Here is a 21,744-nt window from a genome sequence, read left to right as displayed (position 1 = left end):
TTTGCTATAAACTATCTACAGCCATTACCTTTTCTACTACTTGAAATTTTTAAATGGTATACAAATCACAAAGAATGTATTAAAAACTAAGAAACTTTATTCAAAGGGAAAAGTAGATACAAAAGAATATATAAACACATACACAGGAAAGTATACCTTAACAAAAATACACAAGTAACAAGTGGCTCAGCTTTGAACCTGTATCTACAATGGTTATTATCCAATGATGTATTTAAAATATTGTTTTTTAACCTAAGAAAATTCTTATAACATGATCAATGAGACAAGATTAGAAATAATATTGAAAAATACAGATTTTCAAACTAATTAATATGCATATAGGGAAGTCAAAGAAAACAAGGCCAGGTGTGGTGGCTCATGCTTGTAATCCCAGCACTCTGGGAGACTGAGGCGGGAGGATCACAAGGTCAGGAGATGGAGACCACCCTGGCCAACATGGTGAAACCCCATCTGTACTAAAAATACAAAAATTAGCTGGGCATGGTGGTGCACGGTTGTAATCCCAGCTACTTGGGAGGCTGAGGCAGGAGAATCACTTAACCCGGGAGGCGGAAGTTGCAGTGAGCAGAGATCATGCCACTGCACTCCAGCCTGGCGGCAGAGCAAGACTCCATCTCAAAAACAACAACAAGAAAATAGATGGGAAGCATCAGTGAAACTGAGTAACAGCTCAATTAATTAGAATGCAGAAATTGTTTGTCCTTCAGCATTGTACATTTTGAGGTACAAGTTGCCATAACTCCTTAAGTCGAGCCTACTTTTAAGATCTTAAAAGGAAATGGTTACATTATAATTTTAAGTTGGAGAGCAACTTTAAAGTCATCTGTTCATCTTTACAAAAGTGATTAAAAATGTTTTGGTTAAATGAAATTTCCATGAAAACATAAACAAAATTAAAAGAAAAACAAAAATAAACAAGGACAAGCTATTAAATATTCAAACTAAAAATAGTCTGATAAACATGCTGACAAATATTAAAAAAGCAAATGTTACATTTACTTACACTGTATGTCTAATATGAAAGAGTATCGGATGTCCTTTTCCAAGGCTGGATGTTTTACAACACAAGTAATTCGCCTTCCTCTAGCGAATCTGGTTGGAAATAGCTTGTACTGGCTGATAATCGTTGCCGTTTCATTTGGAAAAGAAGTTGTAGTGGATTCCATTTCACCAAGATCACCTTCCCAGTCAATATGTGCAACAGGTTTTCCAGTGGCTGCGATACAAATGGCTGCTACTGTTTCATTTCCTCCATCAATTAAAGAATCTGGCCCTTTTATCAGGCTCACAGTGGGTTCAACTGTTTAAATATTTTTTTAAAAATTAGTTACATTCAAACAAGAATATGTTTATATCTTCCCAAGTCACATCTAAACATATTTCACAAGCTTAAGGACAACTGCATATAAAATCTACACACATTTTTTAGGTAATGCCATCGTCAATCACATTATTGGAAAAACTAAAGATCATAACCCAGGACAAATGAGACCAAGAATTCATACCACCACTACAAAGATGGCTCTACCTGATAAAGATATACATTCCTTTAGGGAACGATGAATTCTTTCCAACTTAATATATACAAAAAATTTCTGTGAACTAGATCACAATTCCCTTTATGAGATTAAAGGTATTATTTTTCTGCAAGATAAGTTTTATACATATATAAAAATATATATAGAGAGAGAGCTTCATTTTGCAGCAAAAAAATTTTAAAGCAAACACTTTTAAAAATAAGTTATGATTTTGACTTACTGTTAAAATGTTATGAAAAAAAAAAAGTTCCTCTGAACATACGCTTTGGAGATGAAATGTTTTTCTTGGCCCAATAAGTGACTCAATAATTTCATTTAAAACACTGCCTTTTGAACTTTCAACCTTTAACTCCTCATATATCCAAAAGAACCAATTAGGGTTGCTGAATGTGTTCAATTACTTTTATTTACAACATATACTTCAAGGTCATCCTAACATGTACCATCACTAATAGTTAAGTTTATTGGAATGGCCATACCACCTATCTTCTTCCAATACAATAAAGTTCCTCAGCAGGGTAAAGTAACAATGTTAGAACCTCTCAATCTACTCGACCCCCAATATCTCTTATATTTTCACATTTTCCAGCAATTGTTATGTGCTTCTGTGTAAATTCCTCAGTACTGACTTCATAAATGTTGTGTCCAGTCTTTAGTTTATTGTGTGCTTTGAGTTTTTATTCCAATGATTTTTTTTTTTCATTTCCAGGATTTCAAGTTGGTTCTTTCAATACCATCTGTTCTTGATGGTATTGAAAGAACCAAATTTTGTTTCACATTTTACTTTGAAAGCTATTTTTACTTCACATTTTACTCTCATGGATATGATTATTTTCCTTACGTAGTTCCTTTCATAAGATGCATTATTGTAAAATAACAAATGAAAAAGTACATGCAGCACATGCAATGAACAATTTTATAGCAAACATCCATATAACCACCACACATCTTAACAAACATTATTACTGGAACCTCACAAGTCCCTCATACTCCTCTACTACATCTTAAAAACCTGCCTGCCTCAATGTGAAACTATTATATTGACTTTGGAGATCAACTGTTTATTTTTCATTATAGTTCTACAACCAACTCATGCAAATCTAAACAACACAGTTTAGCCTGTTTCTGAACTTTTTAAGAATGGAATTGGACCACATGTATTTTTGTACTTTTTCTTTGACTCAACTTTGTGTTCTGGAGATTCATTCATATTGGAACATTTAGCTTTAATTTATTGTTTTGGAATTCATTTTTTTACTTTTTTATTTTTAGATCATTTGGATTTATATACAATTGTATATATTATTAGTTTTAATTGCTTTATAGTTTATTAATGGACAATGGAGTTCCTGTTTCATCTGAACAATTTTACAAGAAACATTTCCATTCATGTATCTTAGCATATTTGTGCACAAGTATATCCTCAGAATTGCTACTACTTATTTTCAACTTTACCAGATAATTTCAAAAACCTTTCCAAAGTACCAATTTCCTCCCAGTCTTAGCACTCCTGCTGGTCCACATACTCACCAGTTGATATTGTCACCCAGCTGATATTGTCACAGACTTCTCAATGTTTGCAATCTGATAGGTATGTAATGGTATGCCACTGAGATTTTATGTTTAATATCTCAGATTATGAATGAGGTTGAAGATCTTTTCATATGTTTATGAGTCATTTGGAATCTTTTCTTCTGCAAAATGACTATTATAGTCAGCTGTCTATTTTTTTCTTACTGGTGAGTAAAAGTTCTACATAGATTTGGGAAAACAGTCATTTGTGATTATACGTGGTGCAAATACTACATTCCTTAAATTTGGTTCTGCTACTACCTCCACTGAAACTCTAATGTCATCAAAGACCCCTAATCTAAAACTCAACACTTTTATGTCTAGTCTCTTTAACTTTGTCGAATTTGATACTTCAGCACAGCTCTTCCCAATCAGTTGAAAAGAATTAAATCCTAATGTGTTAAAGTATTTGTTGTAAGTAATGAAGTAATTCCTAAGTTATGCATTTAGAATGATACTAGCTACGTGCTGTCCTTAGGAGAAACTAAAAAACAGTCAAAACATTTTCTGTAGGGCTTACTTCTTACTGTGGAAATGGTTGCCAGAGTAACATTTCCTTAAAAACTTTCCTATCTTTTCTTCATATGATATTACTCTGCCTGAGTTCTTCTCATAACTCTCTCTGAGAACTCTTATTTTTTCTAACCTCTTCCTTTAAATAAATAATCAGTCCTGGGCCTGCAATTACTCTTGTATCTCACTTAAAAACTTTTATCTGATAAAGACTACTACCCAGATGATTCTGAACTTTCCTCAATTTTAATACAAGGCTTGACGCCTCAGCTTCTAACTATCTACACCTGGTTATTTCCACCTATAACTCCTCAAACTCAAACCTAACACCAAAATCATTTTATCCTCCCAATCACCAACACCTGTTTTTCATTCATATGTGCCCATTTAACTAGCGGTAACATAATTTAATCACAAACTTTCAAAACTTATTACTGTAATCACAAACTTTCAAAACCTATTACTGTTCAAACTTTCCTTACTTCTTATATCCAATCAGATACAAAATTCTGCTAATTATTCCTCTGTAACAGTTCCTGTCTTCATTCATGTGGCAGAAATTACAAAATTAATTGCAAGTCTTCATGGCCTCATAGCTGAGACATTATGATTTAAGGACCTCTTCATTTCAATTGATCAAAAACACCAGACCCATCTTCCTAATCACAACTGTCATCACATTGCTCTCTAAATCAGGTCAGTTGTGAGTTAGGCATTCCTCTACGTGATGTGATCAAAGCAGTGTTTCTCAAACTTCACTGTGTATATAAGTCACTGGGGAATCTTGCTAAAATGCAGACTATCATTCAATAAGCCTAAGACGGATCTGAAATTCTATATTTTTAACAAGTTCTCAAGCGATGCCAATGCTGCTGGTCCATGAACTACATTTTAAATAGCAAGGGTCTGAGAATAGCAGACAAGTGAGAGGCAGCACAACTACTGAATACAAAGTATGAATTTCCAATAATATAGAGCTCAAATTCCCTCTTCTAGCATTCAGGTTACTTTAACATGGTCCTACTCTACAATTCTAAAATTTAATTCTTATACTTTATGTAAATCCTTTGAACAACGAATAAATTACTTATTCAGTGTTCCACTAACACAGGGCTCTCAACAGGGGGTGATTCCCCACTAACTCCTGCTCCCCTCTTGAAGACACCTGGCAGTGTCTGGAGACATTATGAGTTTAACAATGAGGAATGCTATTGGTATTTACTGGCATAGTGTTTAGAGGCCACAGATGCTGTCTGCAACGAATAGTACAGCTCACTACAACAAAGAATTCTGGCCCCAAATTTCAACAACACTGGGGTTAAGAAAATTTTCCCTTAATGTATAGTGGTCCCTTAGTATTCTGCAGTGGGGTGAGGGTCGGTTCCAGCATCCCTGAGTATAAACAAATCCGTGCATACTTAAGTCCTGCAGTTAGCCCTACGGAACCCATGTACAGAAAGTCGGCCCTTCATATATGCAGGTTTCACATCCCACAAATACTCTATTTTCTACTTCCAGTTAGTTGAAAAACCATCCATGTATAAAGGGACCCACACAGCTCTAACCCATGATGTTCAAGGGTGAACTGCATATCGTTTTGTTTTCCCTGCCTTAGTTCACATACTATCACAATCCTAGAATACCATTTTCATATTCTTTCATTTTTGCCTACCCAAAACCTACTCACCACTGACTCAACTACCTCTCCTAAGAAATACTTCTTGACTACTAAGTTCACTAATCCATTCCTATATCCTACTCAAATAACACTGTATGACTGCTATATACTGGAAACTCTTATTGGTTTTAGGGACATAAAATTAAATTTTTAAATGCACAGTTACTCTCCAACACTTGTTTATAGTGCAGAAAACATTTGTAATAGTGTGGTAACTGCTACAATAAAGATATGTTCAACATAACAACGACAGCCAAAAAAGCATCAGATTTGGAGAAAGGGGTCAAGAATGGCTACTAAAAGGATGTGATTTGATGAATAATAGTTACATGGAAGAAAGAAAGGCCAGAAAAAAAGGCAATCCAGGCAGAAAGAGAAACACCCATAAAAACGTAGGTCAAAAGAACTGCAAATAGTTTATGATGATGATAAGACTTGCGTTTTTGAAAAAACAGCAGCAAGGAGTAGAACAAATGAAGCAAGAGAAGTAGGTGTGGGCAAAATAATGACTAATCTTGTAACAAACAGCCTGGATTTTAAGCCAGTAAGTACTGTATTAATTTAGAGGGAACTACTACAATTTAAAGCAAAATGAAAAGTGATTTTATCCCCATGAGCTTGCTCTTTTCACATGCAAGGTCCTTTTTTTTTTCTTTTTTCTTTTTGAGAGAGTCTCATTCTGTTGCCCAGGCTGGAGTGCAGTGTTGCAATCTTGGCTCACTGCAACTTCTGCCTCCCAGGTACAGGTGACTCTCAAGACCCAGCCATCCAACTAGCTGGGATTACAGGCATGCACTACCATGTCTGGCTAATTTTTGTATTTTTAGTAGAGATGGGGTTTTGCCATGTTGGCCAGGCTGGTCTTGTACTCCTGACCTCAGGTGATTCACCTGCCTCTGCCTCCCAAAGTGCTGGGATTACAGGAGTGAGCCATACAGTACTTTATGTTACCTTTTTTACTGACGTCCTGCACGTGAGTTTTCGGATATTCATGCCTTGCCTTCCAATCAGAAAATGTCTCAAAAATATAAATCTCTTAAATGTAAGTTATATGTCCCCACAGCTCTTAGGGCAGTGTCTTAAATATATTAAGCCTCAAATATCTAATTTTATATTAAAATATCTCTCAACATGAAAAAATATATAATAAATTTGGACAAAATTGCTGTCCTATATTTCAGAGACACTAATATTATGTCCTTAAACATTGGAGCTATTAACTTGTTTGGTTCTCCGAGAAGCAGACACTGTGATGTGAGAAGTATAAAAGGTTTATCAGGGAGTGACAGCTGGGAGAAAATAGAGAAGGAAGATTCAATTGAGTAAATGGAGCTACCAGTACCCTGACAAAGTCTCCATTCAGGCCAATGGGCATATTCCATTAAAGGAGTTCCACTTTGGGTAAAAATCTTCACACTACTATCTTGTTCAATCACTAGCCCCAAGAAGCGCTTACCCTTGGCTACCACTGCCTCACTCAGTCACTGGTCTGAGGTCACTCACAAAAAGAATAGCCCTGAAAACTGAAGTAATCTTAAAGGACCTAACAGCTGGAAGCTGTCAGCTACCCACACTACTAGTAGCTGTCTGAATAAGAATCTAAGCAGCAGATCTTCATGTGAGCAGCCACCAGTTGCTATTGCTCCTCAATTTTCATTTCTATCATTTCAAAAGTACTTATCAGCATTTCCAAATTGGTTTACATTTCACTGCAAGTAGCTTAAGGTTAATGAGCTTTTTCAACATTTTACCATAAACTTTAACAGGTATCATAGGAAATAGTGGAATATCACTATTATGAGTGAAAGCACAATATTCAGATAGTTATGCAAATCTAAAATAGCAGGAATAAAATTTGATATGAAAAATTAAAACATGAGATTTCAATGGCTCCTAGATGCAAAACTCAATTTTTTAAAAATGAAAAAACTTAAGATGGTAATTTAATTAAAGGCTGAAAATTTGAGGGGAGATAATGAAAATAAAGATGTTACAGAAACTCAGAACTTAGATCATAATTAAAACTCATCACTATCTTTCATAGACACTAGCTAAAACTATGCAGCATTACATAGATAAGTAGGTATATACAGACAAGATTTTATGTAAAGGAAACCTAGAATCATAAATTTTAAGGATCTTGAAAAATCATATTTGAATTATTTTACTTTAAACTTAAAGTTAAATCAAATTTCAACTATTTTAATTTCTTTAAAATATTTTTATTATAATCTTCACCAGTATCACCAAAATACATAATTCAAGCATACCTACCTAACACAGTTACGGTTGTAGAGGACTGGGCATTTCCAAGCGGGAATGTAACAGCTTTGCAGATGTATTTTCCAGAATCAGAGAATCCTATGTTATGCAGAGTAATTGTTGCATCATTAAGTGAGTAATTTTTAAACAAGACTCTTCCCTGATATTCTCCTTGAACAGAGAATCCATACTGGGGATGGTGAACTGCAACAGTCTGTGAACTTTTGCCATGTATCTTCTCCCATGAAATCTGAGTTATGGTTTCATTTACTTCAATTAAACACTTTAGTGAAACATTCTTTCCCCATACTGCTGTGACATGTGGCTCCACAATAATTGGTCCAGCTAAGGCACCTATGGAGGGAAAAAAAACTATTACAATTCTAAAAATAGAAAAAAGCTGTCAACACTCTCCTCCCTTCCTGACCCCCTCTGTAATTATCTCTAGCTGCACACACACACACACACACACGTGCACACACACACATGCACTCACATGCACCACACACAAAACTTACAACTAACAAAAAGAAATGAACCAGGTGTTTTCTGGGCTTGATATAAGAGTCAAATGTGACTATCAAATAAACTAACAATATGCCAATATGTGTTGCGTGAAAAAAAGCACTAGATTAGGACCAAGTTGACTTGGAAGCATGATCCTTCCCCAGTTAAGCCTTCACATGAGCTCCCAGCTCTGGCTGACACTTTGACTGCAGCCTTGAGAGACAGACTGAGGTAGAAGATTCAGTTACGTCATGCCTCGATTCCTGGCACACAGAAACTGACAGATAATACATGGATATTGTTTTAAAGCCACTATGTTTTGGGGTAAATTTTTTACATGGCAATAGATAACTTATGCATGTAGGATCTCCCAAACCAAATAAAAGACTAAAGTATCTTTTTTGGAGGATCCCTATATCAAGTATCTCTACCGAAAAGTCATTAAAGACAGATCAATTAGACCATCCGGGCTAACACGGTGAAACCCCATCTCTACTAAAAATACAAAAAATTAGCCGGGCGTGGTGGCGGGCGCCTGTAGTCCCAGCTACTCGGGAGGCTGAGGCAGGAGAATGGCGTAAACCCGGGAGGCGGAGCTTGCAGTGAGCTGAGATCCGGCCACTGTACTCCAGCCTGGGTGACAGAGCGAGACTGCCAGAAAATATTAATGAAGAAATGTTTATATAAATGTAAAATAATTTTGTTTTTTCCATTTCAGAGTTAAGAAAAAAAATTTCACAAGCAAAAGTTAAAATGACATCAAACTTCTTCCATATAATACGTATTTCCTTCCCAAAAGCAATAGAGCAAAACTTATAATGTTTTGAGGGAAATAAAACTAACATTCATGACTACTATAGTCAAGCAAGATGCTGCTCATTGACAAGTATATTAGAATATGTATAACAAGTCCTTGGAGGTCTACCACTCACATATGTGCCCTAACAAAATAAAAGAACAAATACACAAACCAAGAAGTAAACCAAAATAAGCACTCAAAAATGGAAATTGTATAAACAATACGTTTAAAAGTTACACCTAATTAATTTTTTAAATGAATACTGAAATGCAGAAGGGTACCACTAGATAATCAAGAAAAATGCATTTAAACATGTTCAAACACATCCAAATGTTTAAAAAAAAAAAAAACTCCATGCAATATTATTTCCATGAATCTTTTTTAGAGGAAAAAACAAAAACAAAAAAGTAAATTAGAAGGCAAATTTTATCACCTAAGAGATGACTGAGGATATTACAAAAAGGGACTGACATTGACACTGACTACACTTAACAGCTACAAATTTAAAAGTTTCAGTTTTTTAACCATTGCTTCAAAAAAGTATCAGGCCCTGAAAATTTACTATCATGTTCTATAATGCTAGAGTACAGATAATTACTAAGCTTTTAAAATTAATCCAAGATACATGAAATGTGAAAGTATTCTAATGTATTTTAGCAACCTATCACAAGCTTGGTATTTTACAAACAAATAAAAAAGTAGTCTCATGAATATTAATAAAAAATGTCATTTATTATGAAATAATAGCTCTGTATTTAAGAAAACTACACAGCCGAGTAGGACTATTCTAAGAACAAAAGGACATTTTTAGACTACTCATCACATTAAAAGCTCACACGATTCTCTTATTTGATATTACAAAGGTATTTAATAAAACATTTACTATCTGATTTAAAAAGAAAATCTAACTAAGAAAAGGACTCTGAAGTAGATTCTTTTCAAATCAGTGGCCATTATCAGCACTAAAGAGAAAGAGGCATGGCTATTAAAAAAACATCAAGACAAGATGGTGCACTATCATTATCATTGTTCAACTGAGACTGGAAATTCAATCCAGTGTAATAAGAAAAAGGAAACGATAAATATTAGGAAGGAACAGAAAGAATTATTATTTGAAAAATCTATTACCTGAAAAATCCAAGAAGATGAAATGAAATGAAAGGCTACTAGAACCAATAATGTGGTTGCTTATAAACATATGCAAAATATATATGAACTATATAATCAGTATGTTATGAAGGGTGACATCTTTACACATTTATTGCAGAAAAGGGTTTAATTTTTAAACATTAATATTTAAAACACTCATGAATAAAACTGTAAAAAACTTATAAACCTGACTTGAAAAAAATAGCAGCTATGCCATATTCCTAGGTAGGAAAACTTATTTACATGTCAATTCTCCCCATATTAATACACAAATGCAATACAATTATAGTGAAAACCCTGATAAAAAATTTTTAAAAAACAGGGTAGAAATAACTGTCAAAAATATTTTAAAACACTAACAGACTACTGAAGAGGGAAAATATTAAAGTAAAAATAATAAAAATTTGGTATTAGTAACATAAAATAATTGAAAGTACACAAATAGACCTATATACAATAGGACGTGGTATAGAACAAAGCTAATATTTTGAGTGGGGAAATAATATATTAATCAAGAAATGCTGAAAGAGCATGAGCAAAATACTTGAAAAATACAGACCCCTCTTTTATACTAAACACTGAAAGAAAAAAAAAAATACCCTAGATGGACTGAAGACCTAAAAGTAAAAAATTATTGCCTGTACATATGTATGCAGATAAAACTTTCTGTGTATTTTGTCAAATAATTACCCTAATTACCCTAGAAAGGTAAACTTAACATTACTGAGGACTAAAGAAAGAATTTCTAGTTTTTATTTTATCCCCTTCAGATGGAGGTAAAATAACAAGAATTAAAAAATGGAGTAAGAGAAGTTTTATGGAGTGAATGTTTGTGTCCTCCCTAAAATTCATTCTGAAGCTCTGACCTCAATGGTAGTATTTGGTAGGCCTCTGCCTGATAATCAGGTTTAAATAAAGTCATACAGGTGGGGCTCCCCATGATGGGATTGGTGTCCTTAAAACAAAGAAAGGAGAGCTCACTCCCTCACTTTTTCTAGGCCACATGAGGAAACAGTGAGAAAGTGATTGTCTACAATCCAGGAAGAAGATCCTCATCAAGAACTGGATCTGCTGGCACATGGATCTTGGACTTCCCAACCTCCCCAACTGTGAGAAATAAATGCTGTTTAAGCTGCCCAGTTTATGGTATTTTGTTACAGCAGCCTGCAATGGTTTGGATGTTTTGTCCCCTCCAAATTTCATGTTGAAATGTGACCTCCCATATTGAAGATGGACCTAATGAAAGGTCACAGGAGTGGAGCCCTCATTAATAGCTTGGTGCTGTCCCTGTGGTAATGAGTTTCCACTCTGTGAGTTCACAGGAGAGGAGATCTGGCTGTTTAAAAGAGGCTGGCACTTCCCGCTTTCTTTTGCTTTATGTAACATGTTGGCTCCCCTTCACCTTCTTCCATGATTCTAAGCTTCCTGAGGCCCTCACCTGAAACAGATGCCAGCACCATGTTTCCTATGCAGCCTGAAGAATGGTGAGCCAAAATAAGCCTGTTTCCTTTAAAATTACCAGTATCAGGTATTCCTTTACAGCAACACAAATGGACTATAATACACACCCCAAGTTGACTAAGACAGGTAATATGTCTTAGTTATGTTTTAATTAGCCAGAGTTCTGTTGTTGCAAATAAAAGAATCTAATACATTTCCATTCCTGGATGAAATTCAAATGTTAAAAACCACTTCTGAATAAGATTTTCCCCCATGGAATCTTAAAACTGTGGAGAAACAGATTTTCTGTTGTGGTTCTTAAACCAAAGTCCAAATTAGAAAGCCTCACTACTCAGAGACTACCAATCTTTAAGCCTACTACTACTTCCTCCCTCTACTTTCCCGCATGAAACTGAGTTTAACTGGAGAGCAGAAAGGTCCTGGAGAAATGTAAACATTTATTATTAAAGAGCTAAATTATTTAAAGTAAGTTCATCACTACTGGTAATGTAAGTCTAGAATATAAAGAGGCAAAGGAATAGCAAAGAATTGAATCTTACATATCTAGCAAGACTCCAACCTTGTCATAAGGTGGTCCTGGCTACTGCACACTCCAGACATGAAGGAAAACCATAATAAAATAGGATACTCTGTTTCTACTCTGTCTTCGTGATTTAAAAGTTTAGTTTTGCATCATTAGCTAATTAATTAAATTGAACTTCTTATTTCAGAGAAAGAGACAGACACCATTTTTTCCCCTATCTTTAGCTCCACAAAAACACTACAACCATGAAAACACAACTCTTTGAAGTCTTCATGTGTCTTTGAACAGTCATTCAGTCAGTATTTACAGAGTGCCTGGTAGATACAAAACATTTGTAAATACACACATTCAAGATATTTGCGACAGAAAAGAAAATGTAATGACGTATATAACTGCTATGGGTTATTAAAAAAATGGGTTATAAAAAAATGAAGTGAGATCCACATTACAGATCACACTAAAAGTGTTTGAAATGAAAGTATGAATAAAATGGCAACCATTCCCTTTCTTTCTTCCCTGACTCTCAGAAATGAACCAAGAAGTAACAGAAACCATCACAAACTTTTGATACTACACTTTTTAAAACTCTGATGCTATCTTTTACCACATTTCACTTCTCAATCTACAGTAATAGCATGCATACTGGACACTTCAATTCCCAGGATCTTTCAAATGTTAAGATTTACACAATGGGTATATGCAAATATGCTATAAATGAAACATTTATTTTAGTCAGTGTCCAACTACACACCACCTTTGAAAATCTCTTAAGATATGAATCCTTTCAGAGTCCTCAAAATTTAGAATAATTTAGAGGCAACTAATAAAATATACATTAACAAACTACCAATGTGATAGCATATAGTTGTTCTAAAAAATTTCAACATCTTCAACAAAACACATTTTGGAAGAATAAAATTTATCACCAGCACATTCAGTAATTAACCTGATTTGCTTTAAACTGATAGGTAAGTCATGTGAACTCTGTAAATAAAACAAAAACGTTTTTCAATAAACTCTCCAAACAATACTCAAACAGAAATAACCATGTAAGAATAAAGCCAAGTGAATTAAATAACATACTTTTTTTTTTTTTTTTTTTTTTGGAGACAGAGTCTCGCTCTGTCGCCCAGGCTGGAGTGCAGTGGCCGGATCTCAGCTCACTGCAAGCTCCGCCTCCCGGGTCTACGCCATTCTCCTGCCTCAGCCTCCCGAGTAGCTGAGACTACAGGCGCCCGCCACCGCGCCCGGCTAGTTTTTTGTATTTTTTAGTAGAGACGGGGTTTCACTGTGTTAGCCAGGATGGTCTCGATCTCCTGACCTCGTGATCCGCCCGTCTCGGCCTCCCAAAGTGCTGGGATTACAGGCTTGAGCCACCGCGCCCGGCCCTAAATAACATACTTAACACTATAAACTGCAAACAAATATTATCAGAGTATGAAAGAATCTCTAACTTCATCTCATGTCATAACTAGAAATAATTCTGGAATTAAAGGTTTCTATGTTCTAAGGAGAAACCTGGGTCACGTGCCAAAAACTGGTTGAGAAAACCAACCATTTCTTCATTCATTCATTAGTATGTGTTGGGTGAACACTTTGTGCCAGGCACTGCCCTAAGTGCTGAGCCATTAGAGAGTTTGCATTTTAATGAGGAAACAGACAATTAGCAAGGCAGTAAAAATACAGAGAACAGAGGTGTAAATGTCAAGGATCCATAGTGCATCCTAACATTTAAATTGCATAACATCAATAAAGCTGTCCAGGGAAGCAGGAAGGGAACCAAGAGGGTATCCTATACATTAAGCGAAGAAAGTACCTAGAGAGTGCTCAATTATTCCAAATGCTGCCAAGAAGTTTAAAAAAAAAAAGCACTAATAAGTAACCACTGAATTTAGCAACTGTTTTGGTGGAGTAGTGAGAATAAAAGCTTGATGTGAAATAGAATAGAGATTGCTCCTTTCAGAAATGAAGGAGTAACAAGATTTATCCTTTTGCCTGAAACCACCATTTCAAGTTAATGGTCAACAGGCAAGAAAGTTCTGATCCCTCAGAGGCAGCAGACAAACTGAAGCACAAGGACAGAGAAACTAAGTAGAGCTAGGCAGTCTTGGAGTGACATCCAAAATCGTACTGAAGATTCTAGCCAGTACAATCAAGCAAGAAAAAGAAATAAATTCCAAATCAAAAAGGAACAAATGAAATGTCTTTATTCACAGAAAACATAATTGTCTTTAGAGAAAATATGATGGAATCTACAATAAAGCCACTATGACAAGGGTGTTCAGCAAGGACAGTAGTAGCCCTTATGCAGGACCTAAGACCAATTATATATATCGATTGTATTTCTATGCATTAGCAGCAGAAAATTAGAAAATAAAAATTGTAAAACACTGCTAGCTAGAATAGCATCAAAAGTAGAAAATAAGGGCTGGGCTGGTGGCAGTGGCTCACACCTGTAATGTGAACACTTTGGGAGGCCGAGGCAGGTAAATTGCTTGAGCTCAGGAATTTGAGACCAGCCTGGGCAACATAGCCAAACCCCGTCTCTACAAAAAATACTAAGTTACCAAAGCATGGTGGCTAGGGTACCAGCTATTCAGGAGGCTGAGGTGGGAAGATCGCTTGAGCCTGGGAGGCAGAGGTTGCAATGAGCCAAGATCGTGCAACTGCACTCCAGTCTGGGTGACAGAGCAAGACCCTGCCTCAAAAAAAAAAAAAAAGAAAAAAAAAAAGAAAAAGAAAAAGAAAAAAAGATGAAATACAGATAAATCTGACCAAAAGTGTGAAAAAACTGTACAGTTAAAACTGTAAAATTTGCTGAGAGAAATTAAAAATTATCTAAAGAAATGGAGAGACATACTGTATTCATGGATCAGAAGATACAACATTATTAACACATTAATTCTCTCTAAATTGATCTACAGATTTAACACAATCAAATTCCCAACTTTATTCGAAAGTGACAAGTTGTTCTAAAATTTATCTAGAAATGCAAGTATCTGTGACCTTAGGTTAGGCACGTATTTCTTACATATGTCACTAAAAGCACAATGAGTGGGCTTCATCAAAATAAAAAAATTCTGCTCTTCGACACTTAAACCACTAATTAGGAGAAAATCCTTGCAAAACATGCATCTAGTAATGGATTTATATCTGTTAAGATTCAAAACACATAAAGAACTCCCAAAACTCCACAATAAAGACAAGCCAATAAAACATGAGCTAAAGAGGCCAGGTGCAGTAGCTCATGACTGTAACCCCAGCAACTTTGGGAAGCTATAGCAGGAGGACTGCTTGAGCCCAGGAGTTTGAGCCCACCCTGGCCAACATAGTGAGAACCCATCTCTACAAAAAATAAAAAATGAGCCAAACATGGTGGTGCACGCCTGTAGTCCCAGCTATTCAGGAGTCTGAGATGGAAGAATTGCTTGAGCCTAGAAGGTAAGTCATGCCACTGTAAGCTGCAGTAAGCTGCAGTCATGCCACTGCACTCCAGCCTTGTAGACAGAGCAAGACCCTCTCCCTCAAAAAAAAAAAAAAAAAAATCTGAACAGACATCACCGAAGAAGATACATGAACAAGCACATGAAAAGATGATCAACATCATTAAGGAAATGTAAATTAAAACTAAAATAAGGTACTACGACATAGCCATAAGAGTGGACAAAATTAAATGGGCTGACAATAACAAGTTTTGAAGAAAATGTGGATGAATTAGAACGCTGGTTAAACTGCAAAATGGTAAAACCACACTGGAATACACTTAGCAGTCTCTTAAAGTTAAACATACCATATGATCCAGCCATATCATTCCTGTGTCTTTACTCATCAGTAAAAAAAGTATGTGTCCAAAGGTTTGTACACTTGTATACCAATGTTCACAATGGTTTTATTTGTACACCCAAGAAATAGAAACAATCCAAATGTTTATCAAGAGAAGAATGAATATACAAACTGTGGTAAACCCATACAACGAAATATTAGTCAGCAATATAAAGGGACATCCAAAGGGACATCCAACTAGCAATAGCGGCAACTTCCCCAGCTTGATAAAGAACATCTACAAAACAAAACACTCACAGCCAGTATCATACTTAATGTCAAGAAACTAGAATCTTTCCAGTTAAGATTAGAAATAGGCAAGGATTTTCCCCTCACTACTCCTTTTTCAACAGCATACTAGAAGTTCTTACTAAAGTAATAAGAAAAGGCAAGTCATAAACGTATACTGATTACTAAGGAAGAAATAAAACTGTCATTGTTTGTGGGTGATGAAAAAACTCCTGGAGCTAATAATCAATTATAGCAAGGTTACAGAATGCAAAGTTAATAAAAAAAAAAAAAAAAAAAAAGTCAATCACTTTCTTATGTACCAGTAACGATCAAGTGGAATTTGAAGTTAAAAACACAGTCCCATTTACATAGCACCCAAAACAATAAAATGCTTAGGTATAAATCTAAGAAAATATGTGTAAGATCTACCTGCAGAAAACTATACAATTCTGAGAAAATAAAATAACTAAATAAATGGAGTGATATTTCATGTTCTTGAATAGGAAGACTCAATATTGTCAAGATGTTAGTTCTTCCCAACTTGATCTACAGATTCAACATTCCAATCAAAATCTCAGCTAGCAACAAACTGATCCTAAAATGTATATGGAGAGACAAAAGACCCGGCATAGTCAACACAATGTTGAAGAACAAAGTCAGAGGACTTACATTATCTGACTTCGAGACTTACCATAAAGTTACTGTGATCAAGACCATGTGGTACTGGCTAAAGAACAGACAGGTCAGTGGAACAGAATCGAGTCCCAAAACAGACTCATATAGTCTTTATATGTTAACTTTGATTTTTAACAAAAGACCAAAGTCAATGTAATAAAGAAAAGATCTTTTCAACAAATGATGCTGGAACAACCAGACATCCACAAACAAATAAATAATTCTAGACACAGATTTTATATCCTTCACAAAAATTAACTTGAAATAGATAATAAACCTAAGTATAAAATGCAAAACTATAAAAACCCTAGAGGACAACAGAGCAAAAAAAACTAGATGACCTTAGATATGACAATAATGTTTTAGATGCAACACCAAAGGCATGATCCATAAAAGAAACTCTTGATAAGCTAGGCTGCTCTGCAAAACACACTATAAAGAGAATAAAAAGATAAGTCATGCTTAAAGTTACTGATCTTGAATTATAGCGGCATCGACCAGCTTTCAGCTGCCTGAGTGGAGGCGTGAAGAAGGCACAGAGCAAGATTTAACCTGGGTTGGACATTTTACCAGGCATGCACAATTTAAAAGAGAAACAGGCAAGGGAGTTGATGGTGTAGACAAATAAGTGGTTTTAATGATGGATTATGAACTTTAAGTTGGTCAAGAAGTGGGGGAGGAGGAAGTAGGATGAAAGGGTTATAGAAACCAATATAGCTAACCAATTATTGCAAATGAGGTACTAAGTGGGATGAGGTGGAAAATGGGAGATGATGGGTGGATAGTGGGAAAGTTAATTTCTCTGGGACTCAGTCTTAATGTTTATAAAATGGCTCATCACCTTAAAATTGTACATTCTTGAAAACTGTCAAAAAGCTTTTATATACACCATTTCTATTGATCTCCACATCCAAACCCTTGCCCCTAAAAAATCACCCTGTTAGGCGCAGGTAATTTTTTTTTTTCCATATGACGGATCAAGAATCAAAAAGGTCAAGATTTACCCTGGGTCATATAAATAATAAGGGACAGTATCATTTGCCATAGTCCAGAGGATCAAGGAAGACTTTGCTAGATGTGACATTTAAGCTATCCCTTGAAGGCTCATATTTTCATAGGCTGAGAAGACCATTCCATGCTAAGCAAAGATTCAGTATGAGGCCAAAATATGTAAGTACAAATAAGGCTAAAAGCAAGGCTGAATACAAAATGGGAAAGGACAGTAATCTGAAATGGCACAAATAACTAGAACTAAAGTTTTGTAATTATTCTCTGGCACATTGCTTAGCATTTTCTAAAACAGTACTGTCTCAGTCACTAGCCACATGTGGCTATTTAAATTTAAATTAAATTAGGTTTTCAGTTATAAGCCATATTTCAAGTACTCATTAGCTAGTGACAATCATACTGAACAGTATAGCTACATTACCTTTGCATCACTGCAGAAAGTTCTAGATAACACAATTCTAGAATAGAAATTCAATAAAAGTCAACTTCCTTTCTAAATAAAGGTTTACAGGTTTCTATGAAGCTAAAAAATTCAGCTTCAAATAATTTTTAAAAGTTTACATTTCTATAATTACTTACATATAACCAATATACTGAATAACAGATACAGAAAATAGCAAATTTCTACAAAAATATTTCATACACATTAATACTAACTATAAAGTTAATCCTACTGTATCATGGTATTTTTAATAATCTTTCAGTAGCAATTTCAAGCTTTTATAAAATGTTCTTTCTAAAATGGGGTTTTCATCATCTATTCTCAAACAATTGCTATGTTTTAATTTCAAATAAGGACACTATCTTGATTTAACCACGTTAAGTAAGGGTTTTCTTTAGTTGAATTTACTGTATGGGTGAAAGCACAATTTCTTCATATTTTCAGAAGAGAAGCACAAAACTTTATAACAGGAAGAGACCTTAGAAGGTATCTGATATAACCTCATTTTACAGAGATAGTGATCTGCTGTTATTACATGACTAGTTAGTGGCAAAACATAGATAAGCAGCAGCCTCCTGGCTTTCAGCAGTTATCTTCCCAACTCCCTCATGTTAAACACAATATGAGTAAAACTGAATGTTTTATAGAAAGAAAATCTAGAAGAGCTACTAGTCACGACATTCAAAATCTCAATGATTTTCAAATTACAAAGGTAGAGAGGTATTGCAGTTCTTAAACCAAGCACTATGGCAAAAAAAATGCAGAGGCAGAGTTTTCATAGCAATTATTCAGATTCTACTCTTTTCATTCCCACTTCAACCTGTGAAACTGTTGCAATTTTAAAATACTAATGAATTATTTTCAGAATAATTTTAAAATGTTTTTAAAAAAGTCTTAAAGTTAGTTTAAATTACTATTTAAATATTTAAATGAGTTTTAATCCTAATAAAATATATTCCCAAAAGTATCACAAAAATTATACTACAGGATGAGTATCCCTTATCTGAAATGCTTAGGACAAGATGTGTTTCAAATTTCGGGTGTCTTTTTTTTTTTTTTTTTTAATTTTGAAGTATTTACATATACATGATGAGATATCTTGGGAATAGGACCAAAGCCTAAACACAAAATTCATTTATGGCTGGGTACGGTGGCTCACGCCTGTAATCCCAACACTTTTGGAGGCCGAGGCAGGTGGATAACAAGGTCAGGAGATCGAGACCATCCTGGCTAACATGGTGAAACTCCATCTCTACTAAAAATACAAAAAAAATTAGCCGGGCGTGGTGGCAGGCGCCTATAGTCCCAGCTACTCGGGAGGCTGAAGCAGGAGAATGGTGTGAACCTGGGAGGCGGAGCTTGCAGTGAGCCGAGATCACTCCACTGCACTCCAGCCTGGGCGACTGAGCAAGACTCCGTCTCAGAAAAAACAAACAAACAAACAAAAAATTCATTTATGTTTCATACACACCTTATACATATAGCTTCAAAGTAATTTTACACAGTATTTTTTAAAATTTTGTGCATGAAAGCAAGCTTGTGTGCACTGAACCATCAGAGAACAAAGGTGTAGCTGTGGAAAGTTTCAAATTTTAGAGCATTTCAAATTTTATGAACTTGTAAATATCTTCTTAGAAGTTGACAATGTAAGGAACTAGCACTTTAAAGACAAAAATCTACCAATTCTCATAAACGATAGCCTTCTATAATGGTCCAGGTAATAATTTGCATACAACATGTCAACCTTCATTAATAATCCAAAAATCTAAAACTTGGTGTTTTAAAGGAAGTACCTCTAAACAATTACATATGGCTTATCGTTCAGTAATACACGTACTTCTAAGACCTAAGAATGAGAAAACTGTAGATGAGTAACAGAATGGAATTAAAAAAGCAAGAACTTTGGAGTTGGACTAACCCAGATTCAAGAACAGTGTGACTCTGGGTCCTTGAGCTGTTTTATCACCTATAAAATAGGACTATTATCACCTAATTAACAAGGTCTCAGTAAAATTTAAAAGGAAGCACTCAAACATGGAAATAGGTACTAACTAAACACTAACAGAAGCAGCACTAGAATTGTTTGAGTTCCAGTTAAAACTAAAGCCTGATTCAGTAGTGGCATTAATCTACAAGGCTATATGATTTCTGCCCTGCTCCCCCAACCCCAGCAACACTAGCAGCTAAGAGGTAAGCACAGAGAATGTATAGAGCCAGACTAATCCACTGTTAGATTTTGCAAAGCTGGTGTGACTGCAAATTTTTGTTTGAGACACTTAGAGACACTCCAAGACAACTGAAGGTTAAGAAAAGAGAGTGCTAATATAGGTAAAATATAGGATGCATAGCACATATTAAGTGTTCAAATATTTATTGAGTTTCACTGACAGAATATAAAGTATTAATACTATGTTCTACAACACAGAAGATGGTACAGCTACAACTTCTAAGAACTGATAATCTAGAAAAGAAAATAAGACATACAAGGCAATGAACAGTATGGCTACAGCGACCACGTAATTTGTTAACCAAGCCAAAATATTGTTTAGAGAAACATTATTAATAATTTTACCACAATAGTTGTAAACCTAGATATTCCAAGGCAAACGGGGACATACTATCCTTATGAGAGCCTCCTAGGTAAGAGTACAAACTTAAAAAGATACTTAGGAAAAGGAATGAGAGAAGTGTGTAGAGTAAGAAAAGCTACATCTAGAAAGTAACATTTTCTTTCAGCTACAACTAAACTAGTGACTCTAATTTTGTCTGGGTAAGCTGTAGGAGATCAGTAGCATTTATGCTGGATGTTAGGTGAGGCGGGATTTTCCAGGCAGGGTAAAGGCACTAAAGGAAAAACAAAAGCAGAGAGACTCACAGAAACAGAAAAATACAAGGAAAGTTTATGAAAGTCAGAAAAATCCAAGTATCAGTAACAAAAAGACCGGAGATAAGGCCAGAAAGGCAAGGTCTTAATTAAGTTTGTTTGCTCAGCCATTTTTTTTTTTTTAAACTAATATTTATTTAACAACCTACCTGTATGGGCCAGACATTTATGCTGAGGAAGGACAAAGGAGATGAAGCACGCTCCTTACCTTGGGGAGCTTAAAGTGTAATCAGGAGGAGAAACAGAACATTGGTGGTTGAAAATGCAGGAAGTCAAAAAATTAGCAAGAGTAAATAGGAAAACTGGTCTAACAGTTCTACTGTACTGGAAAAAAAAAGAGAGCACAGATGCAGAAAAAGTAATTAGGTGAAATGAACCTGTTATCTTATTTGGAAAAAGGAGTCTCTGAAGATGCAATTAAGTTAAAGATCTCAGGATGAGATGACAGTGGATTATCCAGGTAGATCCCAAATCCAATGACATGTGTCCTTACAGAAAATACACAGAGTGAAGTCAGAGAGATGAGAAGGCCAGGAAAAGACTGGAGTTATGCAGCCACAAGCCAAGGAATGTCTGTAGCCACCGAAGCTGAAAGAAGCACAGAACAAAATCTCCCTTAGAGCCTCTGGAAGGAACACAGCTTGATTTTGAAATAGTAT

At 35.2% G+C, this 21,744-nt stretch overlaps 1 protein-coding gene across 10 annotated transcripts in view; it reads right to left on the bottom strand.

The window, feature by feature from the left end:
• NECTIN3 (nectin cell adhesion molecule 3) overlaps window positions 1-21,744 on the bottom strand; it is a 129,830-nt gene that overhangs the window by 84,091 nt on the left and 23,995 nt on the right. For all 10 annotated transcript variants that reach the window (XR_004182046.1, XR_004182045.1, XR_002520265.2 and 7 more), the window contains exons 2-3: window positions 7,597-7,938; window positions 1,025-1,321 (exon numbers count right to left, since the gene is read on the bottom strand). Coding sequence is in view for 6 of the 10 variants with exons in the window: in XM_021934011.2 (XP_021789703.1) it covers window positions 1,025-1,321; window positions 7,597-7,938 (639 nt within the window). In the remaining 4 variants the exon portion in view is untranslated. The remainder of the gene's footprint in view (window positions 1-1,024; window positions 1,322-7,596; window positions 7,939-21,744) is intronic.

This window comes from Papio anubis, chromosome 2, assembly GCF_008728515.1.
Source record: "Papio anubis isolate 15944 chromosome 2, Panubis1.0, whole genome shotgun sequence".
Classification (NCBI taxonomy): domain Eukaryota; kingdom Metazoa; phylum Chordata; class Mammalia; order Primates; family Cercopithecidae; genus Papio; species Papio anubis.
The sequence above is the reverse complement of the archived record's forward strand: the minus strand, read 5'-3'. Positions and strand labels throughout refer to the sequence as shown.